This window comes from Podarcis muralis, chromosome 3 (genome assembly GCF_964188315.1).
Source record: "Podarcis muralis chromosome 3, rPodMur119.hap1.1, whole genome shotgun sequence".
Taxonomy (NCBI): domain Eukaryota; kingdom Metazoa; phylum Chordata; class Lepidosauria; order Squamata; family Lacertidae; genus Podarcis; species Podarcis muralis.
The window spans coordinates 91758071-91782910 of NC_135657.1; the positions used below are offsets into that span (position 1 = coordinate 91758071).

Below are 24840 nucleotides of genomic sequence, written 5' to 3' on the forward strand. Positions count from 1 at the left end.
CTACGTTGCAGAGTATAAGATCTACACACACACACAAACACACACACACAATAAATGTGCACAGGCATCCAGAAACACTGGCTCTCTGCCCCAAAGAGCTTACACTGAATATATGGCAACACAACATGAGCAAACAAAACCCATTGTAAAAGTCAAGGTTCTACCATACAGCTAAGATACTCATTTTCCTTCTGTGGGTCCGAAATCACTGGATAGCAATAGTCTTTTCTTTCTCTCTCTGGAGCAGTGCTTCAGATGCTAACCCTACCCTCTTTTGATGCTGGTTTCTGACCTGGACGCCCCCCTCCCTTCTTACATGGCTTCTGCTCATGTCTCTATCTCCCTCCCCCTGCCCAACCACCCCCAGTTCTGTTCAAGGGACTGGAATTCATCCTTCTCTCCTTCCTGGGTATTCTGAGTGGTTCCTACCTTCCACTTAGTGACTCTTGCTTTTCCTTTCCTTCCTTAAGATTCGCAAAGTGGGAAAGAATTCTGAAAGGGGAGAAGGTGGGAGGGGAGAAAAAGAAATCTTACCTCTGAGGCTCCCTTTGTTGCTTGGAAGCAGGCAGGAATGACAATTAGGGAAGCATTCACCTCCTTTTACTGCTAGCAGCGTGCTCTAAAGAAAAGGATAGGGATGCTGCTCTGTGTCTCCTCCCTCTCCTCCCTGTCCCACCCTCCTCCTCCTCCTCCTCCTCCTCCTCCTCTCATGCTCCCTCCCATCCATAGCCTGAAAGACAGCTCTCGTTGACCTCCTGCTTCAAGTCACTTTTCACCATTGACCTCCTGCATCAAAGTCTCCTTCCCTCTCCTCTCTTGCCTGTTGAAGTTGCAGCTCCTAGCTCGCTCACTTTCTTTCTCCCTATATTATACAGCACAGGACAAGAGGCAGATCTGGAGCTACTGGGAGATTTCTGTGCGAGGCGCAGTAGACAGGCACAGTTTCTTACTCTCAATAATTAGGCTACTGGGAAATAGAGCAAGAGGAGGGGGACAGAAGTGGATTTTGTGTGCAGAAGCCCTTGTGATACCTGGTTCTGATACTGATCAGAAATTCCTGGGTGCAGCATGTGCTCAGAGGCACCCTGTTCCTTCATTCTTAGCGTATTATCTCCCCAGCAGCGCTGCTATCTTGCAGCTGGCTCTGGTTGGCAAACCTAGTAAAATAACAAAGTAGTTTTAATAAAAAATAACAAAGTAGATCCCACAAGCCTAAAGCCTGCCCACGCCTCTTCTGCACCACCACTGGAAGGGCAACGCACACCACAATCTAAGCATGCCTATCCTGGGTTGTTTATTCACATAACCACTTTTAGATCTTACACCAGTGTGTGCAATCCTTTATTGACTGATGGATTCTTTTCTAACCCACCACTCACCTTGTGCAAACTGACTGCTCCTGTTCCAATACAGCCATGGGCATTCACCACCAGATACATGCGCCATGAGATGAAACTCATTCTGTTCATTCAGCGGACACCAGCTGGATCTCACTCCATTTGCCTATACAATCCATATGGATAAAGTCAGCTTGGCTTGAAACAGATGAACAGCTTGGTTCTGTGAATCTATTCCATTCCCCAGTAGGTTCATGTCTTGTTTTCTGGCTACGGCTCCAACTTAACTGTCAGAGACTGGCTGGACACTGGGGAGTAGTGGTTAGATTCCGAAGAGTGGGCACTGGGAGAAGAGGAGAGGGATGGAGACTGACTTGAAGGGATCTGTGCTCTGGGGGAGCCTGTAACAGGTAGGAGATGAGTGTCAGAGGCAGGAGGAGCTGAAGGATAAGAGAATGAAGAACAGGTACAGGAGGACAGAGAGGTAAGTCAGACTGGCGTAGAGTCAAGGGCTTCCACACCTCCTCCTGCTCCTACCTCTCCTGCTCCACTCTCTCCCAGGACCAAAAGAGGATTGGAGGGGAGGAGCTGAAGCAAGCTACACACAGATGCAGTCTTTGCCTGCTCAGGTGGGGGAGATACATAAGCTAAGGGCGGGGACAAACCTTCTCTGTCGAGGCAACTGTCTCATCGGATACACACCTAGCAGTAGCTGAGAGACACAGGACTGATGGACGTGCCTTTCCCTAACTTGGAAGTGAACTTTTGACAATATAGATTTAATTCCTCACACTGGACATTCCTTGCCTGACAGCACCATGGCACAAACTAGTTTGTGTGGCTGAATCAACTGAGAGCTCATCCAGACAACTGAGAGCTCATCCTATTTGTGGACCAACAGGGGATTGGGCTGAGAAGATAAGAGCTCTGTTCTGGATGGGGTTGCATTCCCCGCCCCTTCCCCCAGACTTCCTTAAGGATCAGGTTTGCAGTATGGTACTCACTTTGGACCATGCAAATGGTATCGGTGGTATAAACCATTTCTCATTAGCTTAGGCTGGTACACCAACTGCAACCCCTCCTGAACAGAAATGAATGCCCTAGTAACATAACAGAGGCACTACCCTGGAAGACTTCTTAGAAATATCAAGTGGGCTTTTGGAAACTTGGGTTATATGGATGATATCTCACTGATGTTGAAATAGTTCCACTGGCTTCCCATGTGTTTCCAAGTACCATTTCAGGCGCCATTGAGCTACAAAAATCCTATATAGTTGGGGACCAGTATACCTCAAGGAACATCTAACTCAACAGAAACCTGCATGGGCTTCAAGCTCTGTTCATGGTGACATGAGAGGAATGGATCTGTTCTGGAGTGGCTTTTTTGTCCCTGGAATGCCTTCCTGGCTTCAGCACATCCAGTAACTACATTGCTGAATTTCTGGCACTAGGTAAAAACACTTGCTTGTTTACCCAGGTTATGAGTTGGACTGCTGCTGATCTTGACATTTGCCTTCAGCTGAAATCGTAGTTGGTTTTAATCTGCTGGACTCTTACATACTGCAGGGTTGTTTTAAAGCTATATTTTAAAATATGTTATTCTATCTGCTGCAGTACTGCTGTTAGCTAGTTCAGTTTCTTGGATTTTTATTTCACAATCCCCATGCAGTGCTTGGGAAGTTCATTTTAAAACTGAACTAATTATAGTTCAAGACACCCTGTCCAAAAAGGATCTAGCTCCAGTTCCAGTTTGTCATCTTACAAAATAAAGTAGTCCAGCTCACATTCATCCAAATGAACATTTTAGTTCATAAAAAGTTCATCCACACATTTGCTGTGCAACACCGCTTTCAGTATTGTGTTACTGAATTTAGCCTGCTTCAATACTGTGTTGTGACTTGGAACTATCTGCACCTTATGGAGTACAGTGGTTATGTACTTAATTCGTTCCGGAGGTCCGTTCTTAACCTGAAACTGTTCTTAACCTGAAGCACCACTTTAGCTAATGGGGCCTCCCGCTGCTGCCCTGCCGCCGGAGCACGATTTCTGTTCTCATCCTGAAGCAAAGTTCTTAACCCGAGGTACTATTTCTGGGTTAGCGGAGTCTGTAACCTGAAGCATATGTAACCTGAAGCGTATGTAACCCGAGGTACCACTGTATATGAATATATGAACCCGCCTTACATTGCAGATTGGTCATCCTAGCATAAATGCTGTCTATACCAAATGGCAGCAGTGCTCCCAACAGTTGAAGAAGAGGTATTTCTTGGCCTTAGGAGCATAGGAAGCTGCCTTATACAGAATCAGGCCATCAGGATCAGTATCGTTCAAATTGACCTCCAACCGGCCTTCAGGGTTTGAGACTGGAGACATTCTCAGTCCTAAATGGAGATGCAAGGGATTGGACCAGGGACTTCCTGCTAAGACCCTTTCAATGTCAATGGGTGGCGCAGATATTATAATTTACTGTTTATTTAAAGTACTAATGAATTGCCTTTGCCTGCAATGTTATGTATAGTAATATGCAATAATTAAAAACAACACACACATACACAAAGTAGAAACATCATTACAGCAGAGCAAGAGAGTGGAATTCACAATTTCACAAAGCCAAACAAAACAGCTTTTGCAGCCTGTCCAAAACTAGGCAAAGATGGGGGTCAACCTTTAGTTCCCTAGGAGGAAAATATACCACTCCCACTACCCCTAGCCAACATGGCTAGTAGTGAAGGGTGAGCAGTGGATGGTTAGGGTGGGGTAGTGGTCTCACCTGACCTCCAGTCAGTTGCATCACTGCTGCTAACTTAGAGGGGGAAGGGTGAGGTGGTGGTGAGGTTGGGGTAGTGAAAGTTTACCAGTGGGAGCTCTGGAATGGCTCCACCAGGGCATTTGCTATGCAGTGACTGCAGCCGTGCCTCCTCTATCTCCTAGTAAGCACCAGGCAGAAGGTCAGCTGAGTGCCACCACTCCATCTGCTACTGGATGGGAGTTGCAATCCAGCAATATATAGAGTGCCCCGCATTTGCTATCCTTGCAATAGGAGTTGCACCATATATTTAAAGCTAGTAGTAGCAGTAGTAGTAGTAGTAATTTCCTGCCCTAAGGTCCCAGGGCAAGTTACAACCACTAAAACACATTGTTCTGAAGAGCTTCAAACAAATAAGGTGGGGCCTAAAAATTATACATCTCAGGTGTCAAAAACCAGGGTAAAGAGGTGTATCTTCTTCTGCATTCACTGAAAGCTGTCTAATGCAGATGCCAGACATGCCTCTGTGGTCATGTCTACATCACATATTTAAAGCACCTCCAAAGCCAAAGAATCCTGGGAACTGTGGTTTAACCCTTGCAGGGTTATAATTCTCAGCACCTTTAACAAACTACTCAAGATACACAAACTCAGGATTGGATGAATCTTAAGGGGAAGAGAATTCTGAGGATCAATACATACGTCTTGTTGTAAATGGCATCAAAAGGAAGGATAACAGATACACGAAAGAAAGAAAATAAGAAAGAAAGAAAGAAAGAAAGAAAGAAAGAAAGAAAGAAAGAAAGAAAGAAAGAAAGAAAGAAACCGCTCCTGTGAGAAGTTATTTTTCACCTACCAAGCTTCCATGCCAGATGCCTTTCTAAGAGCTGTTTTACATCCTGACAACTCTGTTTAAAAGGATTCCACCAGCCCCCACCAGGTTGCAGCACGTGGTTACTCTCCTCAGAAACATTGTGCAGGGAGATGAATTATATGAATTTCTCCACAAGCATGACAAGAGGTTGGAAATTAAGATAGTGAAATCAGATGCACACATCTGTTAATGAACTTTTCTTTTTTATCACTGGAGTGTAACTGTCCTTAAGGCGGCTCTCATTCCAATCAGTCTGTGTGTACATGAATGTACATCTAGAGCAGGCGTCAGCAACCTTTTTCAGTCGTGGGCTGGTCCACCTTCCCTCAGACCATGTGGTGGGCTGGACTATATTTTGAAAACAAATAAATAAACAAATTCCTATGCCCCACAAATAACCCAGAAATGTGTTTTAAATAAAAGCACACATTCAACTCATGTAAAAATACCAGGCAGGCCCCACAAATAACCCAGAGATGCGTTTTAAATAAAAGGACACATTCTACTCATGTAAAAACACGCTGATTCATGGACCGTCCGCGGGCCAGACTGAGAAGGCGATTGGGCCCCATCCAGCCCCCGGGCCTTAGGTTGCCTACCCCGATCTAGAGTGATTAAAAAAGGAACTTGTGTGTGTATTTGTATGGCTTTTAATCGGCAAATCCTGAAACTTAGACATTGCCATGGATTCTCTAGTATTCGCCTGGGCTCCCTGAGCTTTACATACAGTCTCTCAGAAATTACTTCCAAGAACCGTGTAAGGTCAGCCAGGACTATTTCTCCATCTTACAGGCAGGCAGGGCTGAGTGCCAGGAGCTTGCTGATAGTCTCTCAGCAAATCTGTAGCAGCCGCAACATTTTAATCATCAGGAACTTTCTGAATCACAGTTCAGTCTATGCAACATCTGCTTTCAAACTGCTATGGTTTTCTATTTCGGGGATGGGGTGAGTATTTTGCTCAGTTCCTTTATCATCTGACATGGTGCAATAAGAAATACTGTATTCTTTACCCATTCCTAAATCAATATTTATTTTGCATTATTGATGGTAAGCAGTCGGCCCTGAAGCCTTTTGTGTGCTTTCCAATTCATAGATAATTGCCACAAATATCTAACAGTTTGCAATAACTCAGAAAGCAAATTGTGTGTCGTTTTAACGTGGCAGAAGAAATGTTAGCAATCATGTGTTTCTGCAGAATGTATGGCTTATTTATCTATCATGTTTATATTCCACTTTCCCATCCAGTGCTAGAAACACACTGGGTTAGAGTGAAACATTTAAAAAATCACAAATGGTTGGTCAGATGCAATGAAGCATTGCAGAAAGCTGTATAACAAGTAATAGAGAGTGATTATAGTTAAGCGCTTAGGAAAAGTAACCATTAAGCAACTGGGAAGGATCAAGTTGCCAGCTATTCACCCAGTCTTGAAATGCGTGTCAGTATGCTATAAGCCCTTTTCATATGTAATCCTGTCAAGGGATAAAAGGAACATCATAAGCAGGCCTTTTCTCAGGGGGAACTCACAGGGACTATTGCTCAGTGGGCACCATTGCCATTCTGAGAAAACAAGGGAGGTGTTCATTCTGGCACCTCTTTTTCTAGAAAAATAGCACTGGTTGTAAGTTTTGGTTGAGCAAAATTGAGGAGGGGGAAAAGCTTCTAATGGACAATCCCACTTCAAAATAAAGGGGTGGCGGGGCATATGCTTCTTCCTGGAAATGCATCTATGAATGTGTCCCCAACCAAAAATATCACTACGCATAGAAAACTAGCATTGGGAAGAGTTCAGCTTTAAAGGTGAAATAAACTCATGGAATGTGAATCAAAATTCTTAAAACAGAAATAGTAGCTATTACATATTAGGATTTTTATTTTAGCAAATTGAGTTTTTCATAAATTCACTATTGGCAAATTATTATTTTTATAGGGAGTATGTATTTTAATTATCTTTCTTTTCCTTAAACTCTTTGTTAACTGCCTTGAGTTAACACCTCTCACACACCCACACATACCTTCTAAATAACATGTGTTTTTCCTAAACATAGGATGTGAAAGCACACGTTCCAGCAAGGCCCTATGCCAGTGGTTTTCAACCAGTGTGCCATGGCACCCTGGGGTGCCTTGAATGATAGTCAGGGGTGTGGCGGGCAACACTGGCCTCTGCCCCTCTTTCCTTCCCTCCCTCCTATGATGCTCTCGTGTGTCTCTGCCTCCCAAAGGCTTACACAGCTGTTTGTTGCAACAGCTCTGGCTACAAGCTCCCCGGGTGAATGGTGCCTCTGAGGCTGGCCCGAGGGTGCTTCCCAGGCCCCTGTGGGACAGTGTGAGGAGGCATCTCTCTTTGAGGAGGGGGAGGGGGCAGCTCAGACCAGGGACAGTAGCTGCAGCTGCCCAAGGAGAGGGGGCTGAGGGAACACTCCACAAGTGAGTGTGTTCGCAAAGGGGTGAGGGGTTGCCAGTTCTGCAGGCAAGGGGTGACATAACTGGGCTCCTGAGCCCCACAGGGGTGCCACAGAAATAATGTAGTTGGTCAAGGGAGCCGTGGACCCAAAAAAGTTGAAAACCTCCTGTGAACACAGTCCCACTGAACTACCAGCGCAGCACACGGAACACCGTTTACCTTCCCGCTAGTAAGTGGTCCCTATTTATCTACTTGCACCCAGAGGTGCTTTCGAACTGCTAGGTTGGCAGGCGCTGGGACCGAACGACGGGAGCGCACCCCATCGCGAGGATTCGAACCACCGACCATGCGATCGGCAAGTCCTAGGCGCTGAGGTTTCACCCACAGCGCCACCCGCATCCCAAATGGGATATACTTCTGAATAAGTATACATAGTATAGGGATACATTTGTGTTTGGAAGTGTACTAAAGCTGCAGTTCTATATAGGCTTACTTGGAGCAAGACCCATTAAGTTCAGACTTACATCTGAGTAAACACACAAAGATTGTACTGGGAATGGGGTTCATGACTGGGGTAGCCAAAGAAGAATAAAATGCACAGTATTTTTCAGGAGTGAAATTACCGCCATCTGGTGGAAAAGGAAGCAAATTATTTGAACTAAAGTGACGTGACCCATCGTTTGATGCAGGATGACCTGCTCCATTATGTATTTTGTATTTTTTGTGTGCTGTGGACCACTCTGCAAATCTAATTTATTAAAACCAAATCTAATTTATTAAAACCAAAGCATGCTATTTGCTGGTTCTAGGCCCATTGCTAGGAATAGTCTCCTGTCTTTTAAGATGAGTCATACTGAATCAGACTAAAGGAACAGCTATCTCAGCATCCTGCTCTCAGGTTCGCTTCCCGCTTTTGATTTCCAGCACTGGCTATTCAGAGGAATACTACTTCTGACACTAGTTGTCATTGGAAGTCCTGTCATGAATTTTCCTGATCCTCTTTTCAAGCCACTCTAGCTAGCTGCCATTACATCTTGTGGGTACATATTCCTTAGCAATTGTGTGCTGTGTGAAGAACTACTTTATTTGCCTGAAGTGACAAAGGCTTCATACTGCTGTTTAGATGGGCAGGTGGGTATCAGAGAATTCTAATTTATAGAAACAGAATCTGTTGGGGAAGTGGCCCCATCCCCCTCTGCTGGCACCAATACCATACAGAGGCTGTTATACTGCTTTAATGTCAAAAGTAGCACTTGGGAGAAGAGGGCAAACTACACGGAAAATAATCCAGTTGGAAAATCAACATTCATGTGCGATTGGTGGTTATAAGCGGCGTTTCTAAAATATGCCATGAGGTGCATGGGGTACATGATGATATGGGGGGGGGGGGAGTGCTTGGAGGGTTTGTTTGTTTTCACAATCAAGCGGTATATGGAATCGTAGAAACTGTAGAGCTGGAAGGGATCTCCAAGGGTCATCAGGCCAACCCCCTTGTAATGCAGGAAACACCCTGAAAGATGACCATCCAATCTCTGCTTTTTAAAACTTCCAAGGAAGGAGAGTCCACCACCCAGTTCCGATGTTGAACAACTCTTAACTGTCAGCTATACAGTCATTTATACAGCTATACAGGGACGCGGGTGGCGCTGTGGGTAAAAGCCTCAGCGCCTAGGACTTGCCGATCGAAAGGTCGGCGGTTCGAATCCCCGCGGCGGAGTGCGCTCCCGTTGTTCGGTCCCAGCGCCTGCCAACCTAGCAGTTCGAAAGCACCCCCAGGTGCAAGTAGATAAATAAGGACCGCTTACTAGCGGGAAGGTAAACAGCGTTTCCGTGTGCTGCGCTGGCTCGCCAGATGCAGCTTGTCCCGCTGGCCACGTGACCCGGAAGTGTCTCCGGACAGCGCTGGCCCCCGGCCTCTAGAGTGAGATGGGCGCACAACCCCAGAGTCTGTCAAGACTGGCCCGTACGGGCAGGGGTACCTTTACCTTTACCTTTTATACAGCCATTTTAAGCGTGTTTTAAGTGCTATATACACCAGAGGGCGATGGTGAGCCTTATGGGAAATTCAATGTACAATACTGTACAGTATTTTTTTAATTGAAAAATACTTTTTTAAAAAGGACTGTGTGTGTGTGTGTAGATTCCACCTCAGAAACTTCCCCCTGAACGTTTATTCGGAAACCTCCTTTCTCGTCACTTGAAGCCATGGGTTCGAGTCCTGCACCTCCAGACCGGGGGGTGGGGTGGGGACAAGCAAGCGCCGCTCCCTGCATTTTGGCGGCGAACCTCTTCTCTGGTACGCACCTTGTCCTATTAAGTGGGCCAATTCTTGCCATCCCTTTCAATGTATCCTCTTACGACCGGGGGTGGGGGGTGGATATAAGGATAACAGTTCGTGAGGCACCGGTGAATGGAAACGGCCATTGTGGGCTTTAATGGGGCGGCGCAACCCCACAAGGGTGGCTCTTTTAGGGGAGGGTTTGGGGGGGTCGCCTTTCCCAGGGAGCGGCCCCCGTGAGGCGGTCGGGAGGCTGTGAGGGCGGGCCTGTTCGGCAGAGGCGCCGGGGAAAGGCCGGCCCTTCCGCTTTCCTCACCGCAAGGCCGCCCGGCGGTTTCTCCCTCCGCCCCTCAGGCCCCGCCGGAGACTCCGCCTCTGGGGAGAGAGGGCGCCCAAGATGGCCGCTCCCGCTGTGGGGCACAGCCCCGAGCAGCCGTCGGTGCTGCTCCCGCAGCTCTCCATGGACCTGCTGCAAGTGAGTGAAGGCGGGGGAGCGGAGCGGGCGGCTTCGGGCGCCGCTTTCTCCAGGCCCGGCTCCGTCGGCTGCTTGCCAGCTCGGGAAACGGGGCTCTCGGGTCCTTGCGGCGGGGGAAGGCGAGAGAAGGGGGTCCTGAGGCCGGAGGAGCCCCGGCGGGTAATCCTCGTCGTCGTCCCCTCACCTCAGCTCGGGGCAGCGATCGCGGGCTGACGTTGGGACTCCAGGTCGGGGAGCGGGCGGGTTGGCCTGTGCTGCGAAGGGGCCTGGGGTCGCTGTTTTTGTGGGGAAGGGGACGGGATGGGATTGTGTGAAAGAACAAGTTCGAGAGAAAGAAAGAAAAAAGGAATAGGTTTAGGACCTTTCATGGAGTAGAATGGTGGACGTGTTTCCCTCGCTCACATTTACACAAACACACGCATACACGTGTCTTCTTCCCTCAAGTTAAAACCATGCTGCTGCTGCTGCTGCTGCTGCTGCTGCTGCTGCTACTTTACTACTTGGTCTGTGGCTGCATCTTGAACCCCAGCCGTACCATTACTAAGCCGAACCTTTTTCGGTCCTCTTTTTTTCCTTTTTGTGATTTTTCAAGATAATGTTGGGTGTCTCGCGCATTCTTCTGTGTTGAGGCGTGCACGTTTTTTGCTTCGGTTGCTTGTTTCGTGGGTCATTCGTGTCCACGCGTTTTTGTATTTTGAACCGCCGTGTGGTCCTTGGGTGAAGGGTGGAACGCAAAGTTAATAAATATGTAAAATATATAAAAATAGTGTTTCGTGAGATGGTGCTGAATGAAGCATTTGCCCATTGCGCCATTTCTCATATCCCTATGCAAATTGTGTTTTTTATATTTAATGATAAAGTAATAATAATAATATTTATTGAATTTCTGTTCTGCCATTCATCCAAGGATCACAGGGCAATCTTTCTTTCTTTCTATACCTCCCTATACCTGAAGGTCTTAGGGCAGTTCACATAAAATATCAAATACATAAATTCAAAACAAAAACAACAGCCCAATTTTAAAAACCCAAAAAAGAGCTTACAATATAAAAACTCATAAATGCATAACATAGTGACAAACAAAAACAATGCAGCAACATTCCCCTTCACCTGTGAATTACAAAGAAGATGGGTAATGGCTGAACAAGTAAGTGTGTTTAAGGAAATATTGACCATCATTACTTGTAAGATACTGAGAAACCTTGAAGCTTCTTTCAGTACGCTTTGGAGACTGTATTTTCAGCAGCATATAACTTGGTTGTATAGCTGACACCAAATACCTATGATGAAAGTTTGTTTATTATGTGAACTGGTCATGTCCCTAAGAAGAAATAATATTTAATTACCTACATATTTCTTATAGGCACACATTAAAGTTGAAAATGAAGATGATGTACACTTCGTGTCTTTTAATCGCAAAGAAACACCCTTTGTGAAAGTTAAAAGTAAGTTCTTTCATTTTTCCCATTAACACCTGATGGAATTTCTTACAACAGAAACTCATTTGGTATACTGCAATCTACATCTAAGTATGTTTGTGATTAAAATTCGGAGAATCTTGAGTAGGAAGCTGCTGCCCTGCAACTTTCTGTTCTAAAGTTTAGGCCATGTGAAAGTAATGATAAGTTTATACAAATGGCACAGTTAGGTATTGTTGTGAAAATTTGCCTATTCATTTTTAACTGAGCTATACTGTGGGGTAAGGGACTGGCGTAAAGGCAACCACCATACTCAATGATGACCATATTCTGTCATCACTGAATGGGAAAAGGAAAACCCACTACTCTGAAAAACACAGAATGGAACACCACCACCAGTGCCCACCAGTCATGGGTCATGCCAGGCAAAAGCAATTCATTGATTATAATTGCGTCCAAACCAGGTTATTACTGGGTTTTGTTTAACAATCCACCATTCCTCAGGTTTGGCACCACAGGGAAATGTTGTTCGTTTAACAGTAGACGTGTTATCTTTGTAACCACGCAGGATATGGGGAGCAAATTAACCCAGGGCTCATGCAGGCTCATTCATGTGACAGGAAAGAATGGTTCCCCATTACATATGAATTGGCACAGCGAAAAGGGCCTGAGCAAATTTATGGCTGTGCATAAAAGCCAAATGTATATTGGCTGATAATTGTGAACGTTTATAACTGCTTTGAGGGTGTTTTTTTTACAAACAAGTGGTAAAGAAATTTTATTGAATGAATGAATGAAATGAAATACAGTATCCATTTAATTTTCTTTTTTATAACAATTAGGCCCCTCCTGTAAAGATCTGGCAATCTGAAGGCAACCAAATTCCAACTTGCTTCATTGTTGAAGTGACTGATCTCAGGCAGGATGGTTTGATTCATCACCGTGTTGATCAGCACTTGATGATACATGTGAGAACTCTTAGGCTAACAAACCACTGTTTAAACCTGTACAGAGTCTATAAACAGCAGAAAGCCCCGCTATGATGGATCATTGGTTCATTTGACCAGGAGATTCATGGACCTTGTCAAAGTCTCACCAGAAGGTGTTCTTGATTTAAATGAGGTTTCTCGGACACTAGGAGTGCGGAAGCGAAGAGTGTATGATATCACAAATGTGCTGGATGGAATACATCTTATTCAGAAAAGGTCCAAGAACCTTATCCAGTGGGTGTAAGTTGATTTTCCTTTATGGCTTTAAAACAAGAACTGAGATCTTGTGTTAATTAAGCTCAGCGTTACTCTGTCTGTACTTTTTATGGATTGGACACGTACTAGAGCAGTGCCTACCCTTCTGAACTCCCTCCTGCTGCATATCAGACTAGTGGCATCACTATTATCTTTTTGGTGCCTATCAAAGACCTTCCTTTCCCAATAAGCCCAAGTAAAGATTTTTATCCCAGTCTGATTATGTACTGGATTTCAAATTGTTTGTTTTTATACATGTTTCATTGTTTCTGTTTTTATAGCTGAATCACTTTGGGATGTTTTATGAGAAGCAATTCAGAAATGATATAAATAATTTTAATTGAGTAAAATGGCACTTGTTTGTACATGGGTATTTGATTGTAGCCTTAATTGCACTACCTTATGCAACTCACAAATGCAGATTCAGTATATAATACACAAATATAACATATAACACACAAATACATAGTCTGATACTTTGCAGATGTTCATGAGCTTAAGTGTGCCAAACTCCGCAGAGAACTAGGCTATTAGTAAGTATTCTCTAGGGCTTGGCTTCATTTTATGAAACATGTAGCTGCCAATTGATAAATGTTCACTTCCAATAGTTGACCATGTTCTTCCCAAAAGCTCATCTAGATATTGGTATGTAATGCAATGCTGCTTCTTTCTTTAGAGGGTGTGTGAAAGTCTAAAAAACTTCATATTCTATTATAGTGGATCAGATATCAAGCATATTACTATCAGGACACCAGAGCATCAAAAGTTAAGAGATGAACTTTATGACTTAACAGAAATGGAAGAAGCATTAGATGAATTAATCAAGGACAGTGCTCACCAATTGTATGATTTAACAGATGACAAAGAAAAGGCAAGATATCCTTTTTCTGAAGCATTTGTAAGAGTTTTGACTTGCTGGCGTTGAGCATCTGCAATTAAAATAGTGCTAGTACTTCATATGAAAACATACATTCTACTGCTGTTGAAATTCCTTGACAATCACGTACACTAGCTTATGTAACCTACCAAGATATCCGTAGCATTCAGACTTTTCAAGAACAGATTGTTATTGCAATCAAGGCTCCAGAAGAAACCAAAATGGAGGTACCAGCTCCTAAACAAGTAAGTGCATCCTAGCAGGTTTTAAATCACCTGGGTGGGGTTGGATGGCAGTTTAGCAGACCTAGCTACACATGTTTTAAGCTCAGACTTAAGGTAGGGGGCAGGTACTTGAACCAGATCTCCTCCCTGAGTGGTATCATGTTCCTCTCCCACCCCGCCCACCAACCTGTCAGCCTCAGAAGTAAAGTAAGGTTATAGATGAGCAGCATCTATAGCAAATGGGATTTGGGACCCTTCTCAAACTTTTTGTGTGAAAAAAACAATTTACTGTCCAGGACCTTAATTTTTTATTTTCTTTTTCAAATATGTCAAGGCCTTGAGTTTTACAACATCTCTACCTCTACCTTTTATGGGAGGGATGCGGGTGGCGCTGGTGGTTAAACCACAGAGCCTAGGACATGCCAATCAGAAGGTTGGCGCTTCGAATCCCCACGATGGGGTGAGCTCCCATTGCTCGGTCCCTGCTCCTGCCAACCTAGCAGTTCAAAAGCACGTCAAAGTGCAAGTAGATAAATAGGTACCACTCCAGCAGGAAGGTAAACGGAGTTTCCGTGCGCTGCTCTGGTTCGCCAGAAGCGGCTTAGTCATGCTGGCCACATGACCCGGAAGCTGTACACCAGCTCCCTCGGCCAATAAACCGAGATGAGCGCCGCAACCCCAGAGTCAGCCACGACTAGACCTAGTGGTCAGGGGTTCCTTTACCTTTACCTTTTATGGGAATGTTTACTACAACATGGGTCCAACCCTGCTCTCAGCCAATGTTGTTGTCTTGCAGGACTGCATAGAAGTACGCATCAAAAGCACAAAGGGACCCATTGATGTTTATTTATGTGAAGTGCCGTTGGACGATCCAAATGCTGATGTTTTGAAAAATATGGATAACATTTCGCACGAAAGTAGACAGGCAGTGGATGATTATGGAGGTAAATATGGTAATGGAATAGATGCTTATAAAAATGACATGCAGCAATACAAATTTCCTGCTCCTTGGAAACTTGGTTAAAACCTGTATCGGCATAAATGCATGTTGTCTGCTAATCTACAGACACACCTAATCTCAGGTGTGTGATAAGGAATCTTACTGTTTTATTTTAATTATTTCAGTATAATTAATAAAATGATTAAGGAGTTTAGGGTAGGTGACAGTTCAACATCTGGGAATAAAATAGAAGCTCAGTATTGACTAGGAAAAAACCTCAGTGGGCAGACAGAAGCTGGGTTAGAAAGAGCCACCCCTGATCTAAAGTTTTAGTCTTAAACATTGCGAAACGCTTAGGTTACATTAATATCTGTTACGTTTGTGAGTTTTTACTGCTCAAGTACACCCCACTGGTTTCAATGTGATTTAAAGCACAAGTTGTTTTGGGATTTTACCCCCGTACCAAAATATGTTCAGCAGATTACCTGAATGTGGTTTGCTATTCCTTTTCTTCAAATGGTTTGTCTTTTGTGTTCACCTCTACAGTGAGCAATATCAGAGATACGAAGAACTGCTAGACTACTGAGGCATTTGATTACTGAACTTCCACTTCATGGACTTCCCTGGATGTGCTTCATGGAGGGCCAGTGCAAGCACCACAAATTTCTGTCTCAACTACAGTTAAGAGAACAAGAGCAGGCACTGGATTTGCGGACTCTCTGCCTTGAGCTAATATTTCCCCTCTAACCTTTCCTTTGGCACAGAGGTTGAGGGTAAAGTCACATCTTGCCTTCCCCTTTTCATGCTGGTTTTGCTCTGGAATAATGTGTTCACAACTAAATGACGAAGTTATACTGTGCTGTCATGCTAAAAAAAATCCTTAAATTAAAAATCTGAAAACGTGGATTAGGGTTGTCATTTTATACAGGTCTTGTGTGCCGCATATTATAGCCACCCTAAACTATTTAATGTGTCATCTTCATACATGGAAGTGGCAATGAACATGGAGTTGTAATTAACTGCTTAATAAAAAAATATTAGCTCTTCAGAACTGACTGACCCTGGAACAAAACATGCTCAGTAAGGGACCATTTTTGAAGAAATGCACTTTAGTTCTGAAGCTGCACTATTGCCCAGTGGAATTGTTAAACCATTATTCCACTGTAAAGATTTGGAAAAGGAAATGTTTCACACAAGAACAAGACTACAGAAAACAAGGTGATTTTTATTTTCATTTCATGGATGTTGTTCATGTGATATGCCTTGAACTCTGTATGAAACTGGCTTGAAGTCCTCAAGAAGCTGAAATTGCTTGGTTCATGTGTATATATGTATATCATGTTTAAATGGTTATCAGTGGAAATTTGGGCTGCCTCTGTACAGTAAAATTCAAATAAACACTAACTGATAAATACTACACATACAAAGTATTTGTCATTTTTGTTTGACTTGATTTACAGTTCCATTGATTTACAGTTCCATTGATTTACAGTTGCTTCAAACCTTTCATGTATGAATTTATAGTTTGTGAACTATAAATTGCAGGAGCAGTTGGAAGGTAGATTGAGGTCTATCAGATGAGTTTTGGGTGACTCTTCCCCCAGCCCTGCCTAATTAGGCTGCAGAAATGAAGGAAATGGGGAGGGGAAAAGGAGAGACCTGGAATGGTTTTACTTGAAAGCACCATCTTCATTCCCAAATTCAAAGCATCCACTACTATTCTGCACTTGGCAGCAGCTCATGGATCTTGAGTTTCTAGGAAAAATAACATGGATCCTATACACTTGAAATCTGCCCTCTCCTAAACTAAAACATACATTACAACAGGGATGTTTCTTTTCATAAATGAAGCAAAGTCTTATACATGTTTACTACTACTACTACTAATAATAATAATAATTTTATTATTTGTACCCCGCCTTTCTGGCTGGGTTTCCCTAGCAACTCTGGGTGGCTTAAAAAAGGTAAAGGTACCCCTGCCCGTACGGGCCAGTCTTGCCAGACTCTAGGGTTGTGCGCCCATCTCACTCTATAGGCCGGGGGCCAGCGCTGTCCGCAGACACTTCCGGGTCACGTGGCCAGCGTGACAAGCTGCATCTGGCGAGCCAGCACAGCACACGGAACGCCGTTTACCTTCCCGCTGGTAAGCGGTCCCTATTTATCTACTTGCACCCGGGGGTGCTTTCGAACTGCTAGGTTGGCAGGCGCTGGGACCGAGCAACGGGAGCGCACCCCGCCGCGGGGATTCGAACTGCCGACCTTTCGATCGGCAAGTCCTAGGCGCTGAGGCTTTAACCCACAGCGCCACCCGCGTCCCTCTGGGTGGCTTACAGCATATCTAAAAACATAATAAAAACATCAAGCATTAAAAACCTCCCGACACAGGGCTGCATTCTGATGTCTTCTGAAAGTTGTGTCATTCTTTATCTCCTTGACATCTGAAGGGAGGGCGTTCCACAGGGAGGGCACCACTGCCAAGAAGGCCCTCTGCCTGGTTCCCTGTAACTTCACTTCTTGCAGTGAGGGAACCACCAGAAGACCCTTGGAGGTGGACCTCAGTGTCCAGGCTGAGCGATGGGGGTAGAGACCCTTCTTCAGGTATATTGGGCTGAAGCCGTTTAGGGCTTTAAAGGTCAGCACTGGGAGCCAGTGAAGATCCTTTAGGACCGGTGTTCTATGGTCCTGGTGGCCATTCCCAGTCACCGGTCTAGCTACTTGGAAGCAAGATTCACTGCATTCAAGGGAGTTAAGTGTACATGGGATTGCGGTTTCTCCTTTTGCATGCAGTATCAAAACATAATTTCTTTACAACAGTGTTTTGTTTTTCTAACTTGGTGCATAATTAACATATTTTATCTTGTCTCAAATTTCAGAAATGTAGGAGTACTACAAATTGGGTAACTGAGCAGTCTAATCCCAGTTTGCCCTGGGCTGGAAAAGAGGGTTTGGGTTGCGTGGAGGCATATCCATTCACTGACGTGGCGCTCTCCCATCAGTCCGTCAAATGTGTGGGTGAGTGGAAGTGCCTGCCATCAGCAGACGTGCCAAAATGGGAGGCAAGGCTGAGCTAGCTTCGGCTCTGTTAGATTCTGAGATGGCTCCATTGTCACTGCTGGTGGCATTGGTCCTGATCGTTCTAGTTCCAAGAAAAGTCAACAAGCAGGGCCAAAGAACACATGGACTGCACTACCTTATAGTTTCATAACTAGTAATAAAAATTCTCTGGGTTGTAGCCCAGTAATTCCTTCCATAAATAAGGTTAATAGAAGTACAGATTATGGACTATGCCATGATAGAGTGTTTGTTGTGGGGGAGGAAGGGAAAGAAGTATGTTAGCCGCTTTGAGACTCCTTTGGGTAGTGATAAAGCAGGATATCAAATCCAAACTACTACTACTACTACTACTACTACTACTACTTCTTCAGAAATAATGGTTGGAATTCACCCTCCTTACTCAGCTCTCCTATGCAGACAAACTGGAGCAATCAAGTTTCCTGGGGCTGCATTTTCATAGGTTGGTTGTATGTAGAACAGGACTTCCACAGCCTGTGTTTCCGTTTGGGAGAATCCTGGACTTAACACTCAGGAGTTCATTTGAGAACAAGGGACAAGATCTAAGAGAAATCCTGGAATGTCGCCCTGTGAGAAACTCGGGGCTGTTGTGGCCATGTCTTTCTGAAGAGTGCAAAACTTGCCTTGGCAGCCAATGTGGCTCATTGACTGACTCTGCTATATAAATCATTGTACAAAATCACAGTTGTCATGTAACAAACTGCTTTCTTACTCCAGGTGGCAGTCTTGTGCTTTTGAGAGAAATCAGACTCTCCCTTTCTATGCATTATGATGATTCCGGCAGTGCTTCTGTGGTGTCGAGATAGCCAAATGTTTGTTTTCAGCGCGAACGGATTATTTTGATGACACATTGATAAATCTGTGTAGTCAAGTGGTTATTACTTCCTATTTTAAAAGGCAAAACGGGTACAACTTCTACCGGAGACAGTAAAAAAGCTGCGCTTTGCATAAGGGTGAAGCTCATTCCGTGCCCCTGGTATTGGTGATCTCAACCATCTTCCCATATGCAGCCCTAGGGATGTGAACGTTGGTTTAACTGTCACTAGGGGACCTTAATTAACAGCTAAGCAGAGGCTGAAGTATGCAGAAGAACAGAAGAATACGCACATTCTGGTTGACTGCTTGGCAGGGGGTTGGACTCGATGGCCCTTGTGGTCTCTTCCAACTCTATGATTCTATGATTCTATGATTCTATGACTGCTGCAGGTTTAGGATTTTAAGCAATCGACTGGCACTAAACTAGGGGAGCCAGAAGAAGTGAATATGACTGGGTGCTAGTCAGCCATGATCAGTCAGGCTTGGCTAGTGTTTGGTGACACCTAGAATAAGAAGAGGATCAAGGGAGAAGAGACTTGAAAGGAAGGCTGAGGAGTTTGGTGGCCCAAGGCTTGCTGGTGGCCAAAGGCTAGCTGAAGAGGGCAAAACATATTTACAGAGGGGTCAATCTTGTTTACAGAGCTGAGAGGGGAGAAGTAGTGAGCGAGTCAGTCTGTAAATCTAGGCTCTGGTAGGAAAGCTAGAGGTACTGTAGATTCCATGATGGGACAGCAAAAACAGATCTGCGCTTCAGTAGGTTGGTGGTAGTGGTTGAAACAGAGGCTTCAACAAAATATCCTAGTAATTATATAGTGTTGGTGAGGCTAAAGTGGGGTGGAGGAAATGCAAGTGCAAATGGGAAAGGTGCTTTAATAAGGTTCCTCAAAACTGTCTTGTTTTAGTAGTGGTGTAAAATAAAGCTTTGGTATTTAAAGTGACAGTAGCAAGTTGACCCACTTAAAGAGACAGTGCTATATTAAAGTAACCACATAAGCTTGTGCCCTACCTAATCTTGTAATAAATAAGCACTGATATATTTGTTGACTATAGTAATTATATCTTACGAGCTTTGTACCATGCCTATATTCCACAGTTACTCTAGGATTAATTGCAGGATAAGCGTGCAATGGGTATAAGTGATTTTAAATGGTGGCAGCAATACGGTTTGAAGAACCACTGGAGGGGAAGTTTTGGGGGTTTTTAAATAGGAATACCCTTCTTCCTTCACCGCAGTGCCAAGCCATTTAGGGATTTAAAGGTAAACGCCAGAACTTTGAACTGAGCCCAGAAACAAATAGTCATCCCATAAAGTCTCTCTAAACAAGTGAGATAATTCAAAACTGGAGCACTAACCCAAAGTCTACCTGCCACACTTCACACAAGCTGAAGCTTCTGAACAATTCTGAAAGACAACCCCATGCATAATGTGTTGCAGTAGTCCAAAAGAGCATGGATAACCATGGCTGGACAATGGATGCTGCTAATGTACCACTCAAAACCGGTGAAAGACACTCCATGCTCCAAGGACACTTGCAGCTCCATACATGACACTGGGCCTCTGATCTATCAGGATAAAGCCTCAGTTTGTTGACCCCCTTCAGGTCTATTACCAAACCCAGGCACTGATTCAGCCCTTCCACAACATCAGCTGACTTGAATGACAAGGAGAAATATATCAACAAGCATTTGCTACGGCTTTAGTTCCAAAGAGCTCTGGGACTCCATTACTCATGCAGATCAGACATTGTTTATATCTGAAGTCACAGTCATCTAAAATAACTGGGTAGAACCACCTCAACCTAACATTTGGGGTAAAAGAACTAGACAGCAGCAGCAACGCCCCGTCCCAAAGAGAGGTGAATGGAAGCATCTTTAATCTTTATTTAGAGAGCAAACTGCAACCAAACCAGTGTTGGTGTGTATTTTTCTAGATTGTCCTTTATCATGAGAATTGAGATATTAGGAATTTCTTCGCATATTGAGCATCTCTGTCACATGTTTTCTCTGAGTTTTTTGTCACAAGTACTCGGATCCGCAGAACAATAATTCCTAAATACCCTGGGCACAAAGATGGGATGTGCCTAAGTCCCGCTGAAATGTGAGGGATTTGTCAGTCACGATGACCAGTGTCATGTTCAGATAGTTTGTCATAAACTGTGTCTGGGCTATACCAATTCAGACAGCAGGTGGGGGAATCTCATGAATGGCTGCCCTGACCATTTAAAAACTTGTGCATAGAAAACTAGACGATCAGTAAGGCGAAAGATAGGCTGGAAATCGTCTCCCTAACAGGCTACTTTCTCGCTGTAGAGAAGTTCCCTTGTCCTGTATCTGTAGTCTGAACTGGTACATTCCAAGAGCAAGTTTATGATGCAATGAGCTGTGTGCTTGGACTAGGACCAAATTAAGATGCATATAACTTTCTCCCTTCCTTTCTCTCTTCATTTGCTCAATGAAACTGCTTAGTTCTATATCTAAGCCACACTTTAATAATTAATTTCATACAAATCTATAATGCAAGCAAGATACTGTACTGTATTTTGGGCCTCTGTATTTTGTACTGACCAAACTGCGGGAGGCAGTGAAAGACAGAAGTGCCTGGCGTGCTCTGGTCCATGGGGTCACGAAGAGTCAGACTAAACGACTAAACAACAACAATTTTGTACTGCAATTCTTAGGTTGTATAATATTTATGCTAAAGTTTTCGTTGCACTGTATAATATATGTGAATATCCTCTCTAAGGAAAGAGATTTTGTTTTAGCTAAGGACAACCACAGTGAATAAATTTTAGCAGCAGTCCTCTGAACATTTGGCAGGCTGATGATGTGTGGACTGCAATTCAAGTGCATGTTCAAGAAAATGCTACTGAGACTGGGCAGCTATATAACTACCATTTCCTCTGTTTGTAATAGCTGGGGGCAGTGAGGGAGACAATAAAAAGTTTAAGCCTTCAAAAGGGTCCTTTGGTGTGAATGAAAGATTTAAGGGCCTAAAATTCAACCTCCTGTTTGTAGGTTACATTTTTACAACACAGTTTTGGTTTAAGATTTCAGCTATGGTGTCTCAGATTGTAAGAATGCAGCTGGAAGGCAACACGGAGATGTCCAAATGTTCTCTGAATTCTAAATATATCAAACTTTCTGGAAATGTAGTTGCTTGGAAATCAACAAATGACAACACAAACTGCTTGCCTATAGCTCAGCTGAAAGTATGCGTTTTGCTTTTTGTTTTGTTCCCTCTACTGTCTCTACAGCAGCAATGAGTAGTTCATTCTCTCAAAAGTATAAATCAAGCTGGAGTGATGTGAGCTAAGATGGGATTTTTGTATTCATCTGAAAAATTAACAGTGCAGTTTTCAGCCAAGCACACACACACACACACACACAGAGAGAGAGAGAGAGAGAGAGAGAGAGAGAGAGAGAGAGAGAGAGCATAGTAGAATCCATATATATATATATGACAAGCAAGTGGATAAGGGTGATCCAGCACACTGTGTACTTGGCCTTTTGAAAGGCTTTTGACAAAATTCCTCACCCAAGGCTCCCGTGTAAATTTAGCAGTCATGTGATAAGAGAAGAGGTATTCGTATGGATTGGCAACTGGTTAAAAAACAGGAAGCTGAAGGGAGGAATACAGAGACAGCTCTCACAATGGAGGGAGGTAAGCAGCAGGTATCTATTCTGCAGTGGCGTAACGTGGGGGGTGCAGGGGGGGCCGGCCGCACCGGGCGCAACATCTGGGGTTAGGGCAAATCCACAGGTTAGGGGGCGCAAATTACTTGCCTTGCCCCGGGTGCTGACAACCCACGCTACGCCACTGCTATTCTGTGGGAAGGTACCGGGCCTATGCTTTTTAACTTGTTCACAAATGGCCTGGAGAGATGGGTAAGCCAAAGCTACAGATAAGCCCACATTATGCAGGGGTATGAAAAACAAAATGGGATTGTGAGGCGCCCCTAAAGTATTTCTCCAAACCAAGTCAATGGGTATGAACATGCCTAATGCTATTAAGTGTAAAATGAGAGGGGGGCAATAAATCCTACCACATATAGATATGCTGATGGGATCTGCGCTGGCAGTAATTGTTCAGGAAAAGGCTGAGGACAGCAACTGTCCTATTAGTGACCTTTTGCAAGCTGCTATGCAAATTTTTTGGCTAAAGAACTGGGTAAAAATGCTGTAAATAAATAAATCTTGGCGTCGTGGTGGATAGCTCCATGAAAACATCAACAACGCAGTGTGTGGCTGTGTATAAGGCAAATTTCATGCCAGCGATAACCAGGAAAGGGATTTAAAATAAAAATGCTGACATTGTAATAATCCCTTTACACAAATCTTTGGTGCTTGGAATACTGTATCTCTTGTTCTGTTTGCTGCACCTCAAAAGGGATACTCTAGAACTGGCAAAGATGCCACCCAAATGACCAGGGGCCAAATGATCTCCCTCCTACTGCAGCCCCATAACTCATTGTTCAGGTTATGAACTTAATTCGTTCTGGAGGTCCATTCATAACCCGAAACCGTTATTAACCTGAGGTGCGCTTTCGCTCATGGGGCCTCCCGCTGCTGCCGTGTTGCCGGCACACGATTTCTGTTCTCATCCTGGGGCAAACAATGGTTCTGATCAAAAGATCCATGCAATTGTCCCTTATTTACATGTTCTTTGCAGGGAATCAGTTACCACCTGATTTGCTCAAGGTCACACAGGACAGCCAGTAGACTATAATTCCATTCCAGATAAACATTTGAAAAACAAACCTTGTAACCCAAGGTACTACTTCCGGGTTAGCGGAGTTTGTAACCCAAAGCATTTGTAACCCGAGGTACCACTGTATAGTTTCTGTATATATAGTTTAACATTGTTCTTCTTTGGGGTAGTTTGTCCACCTTTGGTCTGTACCTGGCACTTGGCTCTCATCTTTGACTCCTAGAATCTGTCGGCATGCGGCAGCGGCCACACCCTGGGAACATCTTCAACTGGCCAGATCAACCAGGTGAGGGTAGCCACAATGAGTGGACGAGACCAATAGTGGGCCCAAGAGTCAAGAAGGTGGTTTGTGCATGAGCTGTAGAGGGATGTGAGGGGCAGCTGGGGCTCATCAACCTGGGAAGGTAGCCCATCTAGAGAAGGAAAACTGATGCTAAACCTCTGCTGCCTTGCAGGATATCTGCAGGAGAAGAAAAGGCTCGGGAGCAAACCCTACACAAATCCCAAGTGGAGTGCCTAAGACACTTGGATGGTGCCTTTTATGCCTCCTTCCAGCAACTCCTGCAGCCAAACTGTTGCCGCGCATATTGCTATGCTTTCTTTTGGACCACATCAACAAGGCTGGGAGGATGGCTGTTGTCTGGGCAGCCCAGGACCTCCATGCACACTGCCCAGGCCTGGAGAGGTCACTTTGGTGCTGCTAACATACTGGTTTGATTTCACCCTTGGAGGCGCACTCCATTGTCTCTCGAGACAAACGGATGCCGACAACTGACTGCTTCTGAACTTTCAGCATGTGCCCACATATTTCCCAAAATATATCTGCAACTGCAAGTGCTCTGCTGTACTGTTCTTTTTCACTGAAAGTCAGTAGCATGCCTGCAGCTTATATGTATTTCTGAGGAATCACGGAATAGACACAACTATGTGTTTGATGTTCTTATGCTCCTGCAGAGTTCTCCTCTTGGCTTTTGGTGGCTCGGACTGAGCAAGGGGATCAGGGTTCCAGGAGCCATAGTAAAGAGCTAGGCTGAAGGCTGAGTTCCAGAGAAAACAACTATATGAAGCAAGTCACTAGGAGCCTTAGCATCAAGTTGCTCAGACTTACACACCAAGCAAACCTGAAGTAACATTTATATAGGGTCTGCCAAGCCGCTACTCAAGTCTTCTGGTGCAGCTGGGCTGCAGCATAGCAAAGATTAGGCCAGTAACTCAGTGGTTTAGGAAATTAGGTGCAATGGGCTCTGCTGCTAAGAATGCCCTGGTGGTGTAGTGCTTGCAGAAATGGATGCAAGGTTCTTAAGTTCTGCACCTGCGTGGGGCAACTTTTCTTTTAGATATGCTTTAGCACCAGAGGCATGGAGAAGTTGGTGTGCAGATACACCCAAAAACTTAGGAAAAGAACCCTTCAGGGATAGCAGGAAAGCAT

The 24840-nt window shown here is 44.4% G+C and overlaps 2 protein-coding genes across 14 annotated transcripts in view; one reads left to right on the plus strand and one right to left on the minus strand.

The window, feature by feature from the left end:
* GREB1 (growth regulating estrogen receptor binding 1) overlaps window positions 1-654 on the minus strand; it is an 89707-nt gene extending 89053 nt beyond the window's left edge. For 8 of the 13 annotated variants that reach the window (XM_077926341.1, XM_077926338.1, XM_028722556.2 and 5 more), the window contains exon 1: window positions 535-654. The gene's annotated coding sequence lies outside the window, so the exon portion shown is untranslated. Of the gene's footprint in view, window positions 1-169; window positions 243-429; window positions 499-534 lie in introns of those variants that run through there. The other 5 variants (XM_077926331.1, XM_077926330.1, XM_077926334.1 and 2 more) reach the window with 4 other exon arrangements.
* Window positions 655-9947: 9293 nt separating this feature from the next.
* On the plus strand, window positions 9948-15719 carry E2F6 (E2F transcription factor 6). Its single transcript, XM_028722558.2, has 7 exons — window positions 9948-10112; window positions 11476-11557; window positions 12543-12759; window positions 13492-13650; window positions 13782-13896; window positions 14672-14819; window positions 15362-15719. The coding sequence occupies exons 1-7, from the start codon at window positions 10035-10037 to the stop codon at window positions 15391-15393; spliced, it is 831 nt and encodes a 276-aa protein (XP_028578391.2). The 5' UTR covers window positions 9948-10034; the 3' UTR covers window positions 15394-15719.
* Window positions 15720-24840: the final 9121 nt, after the last annotated feature.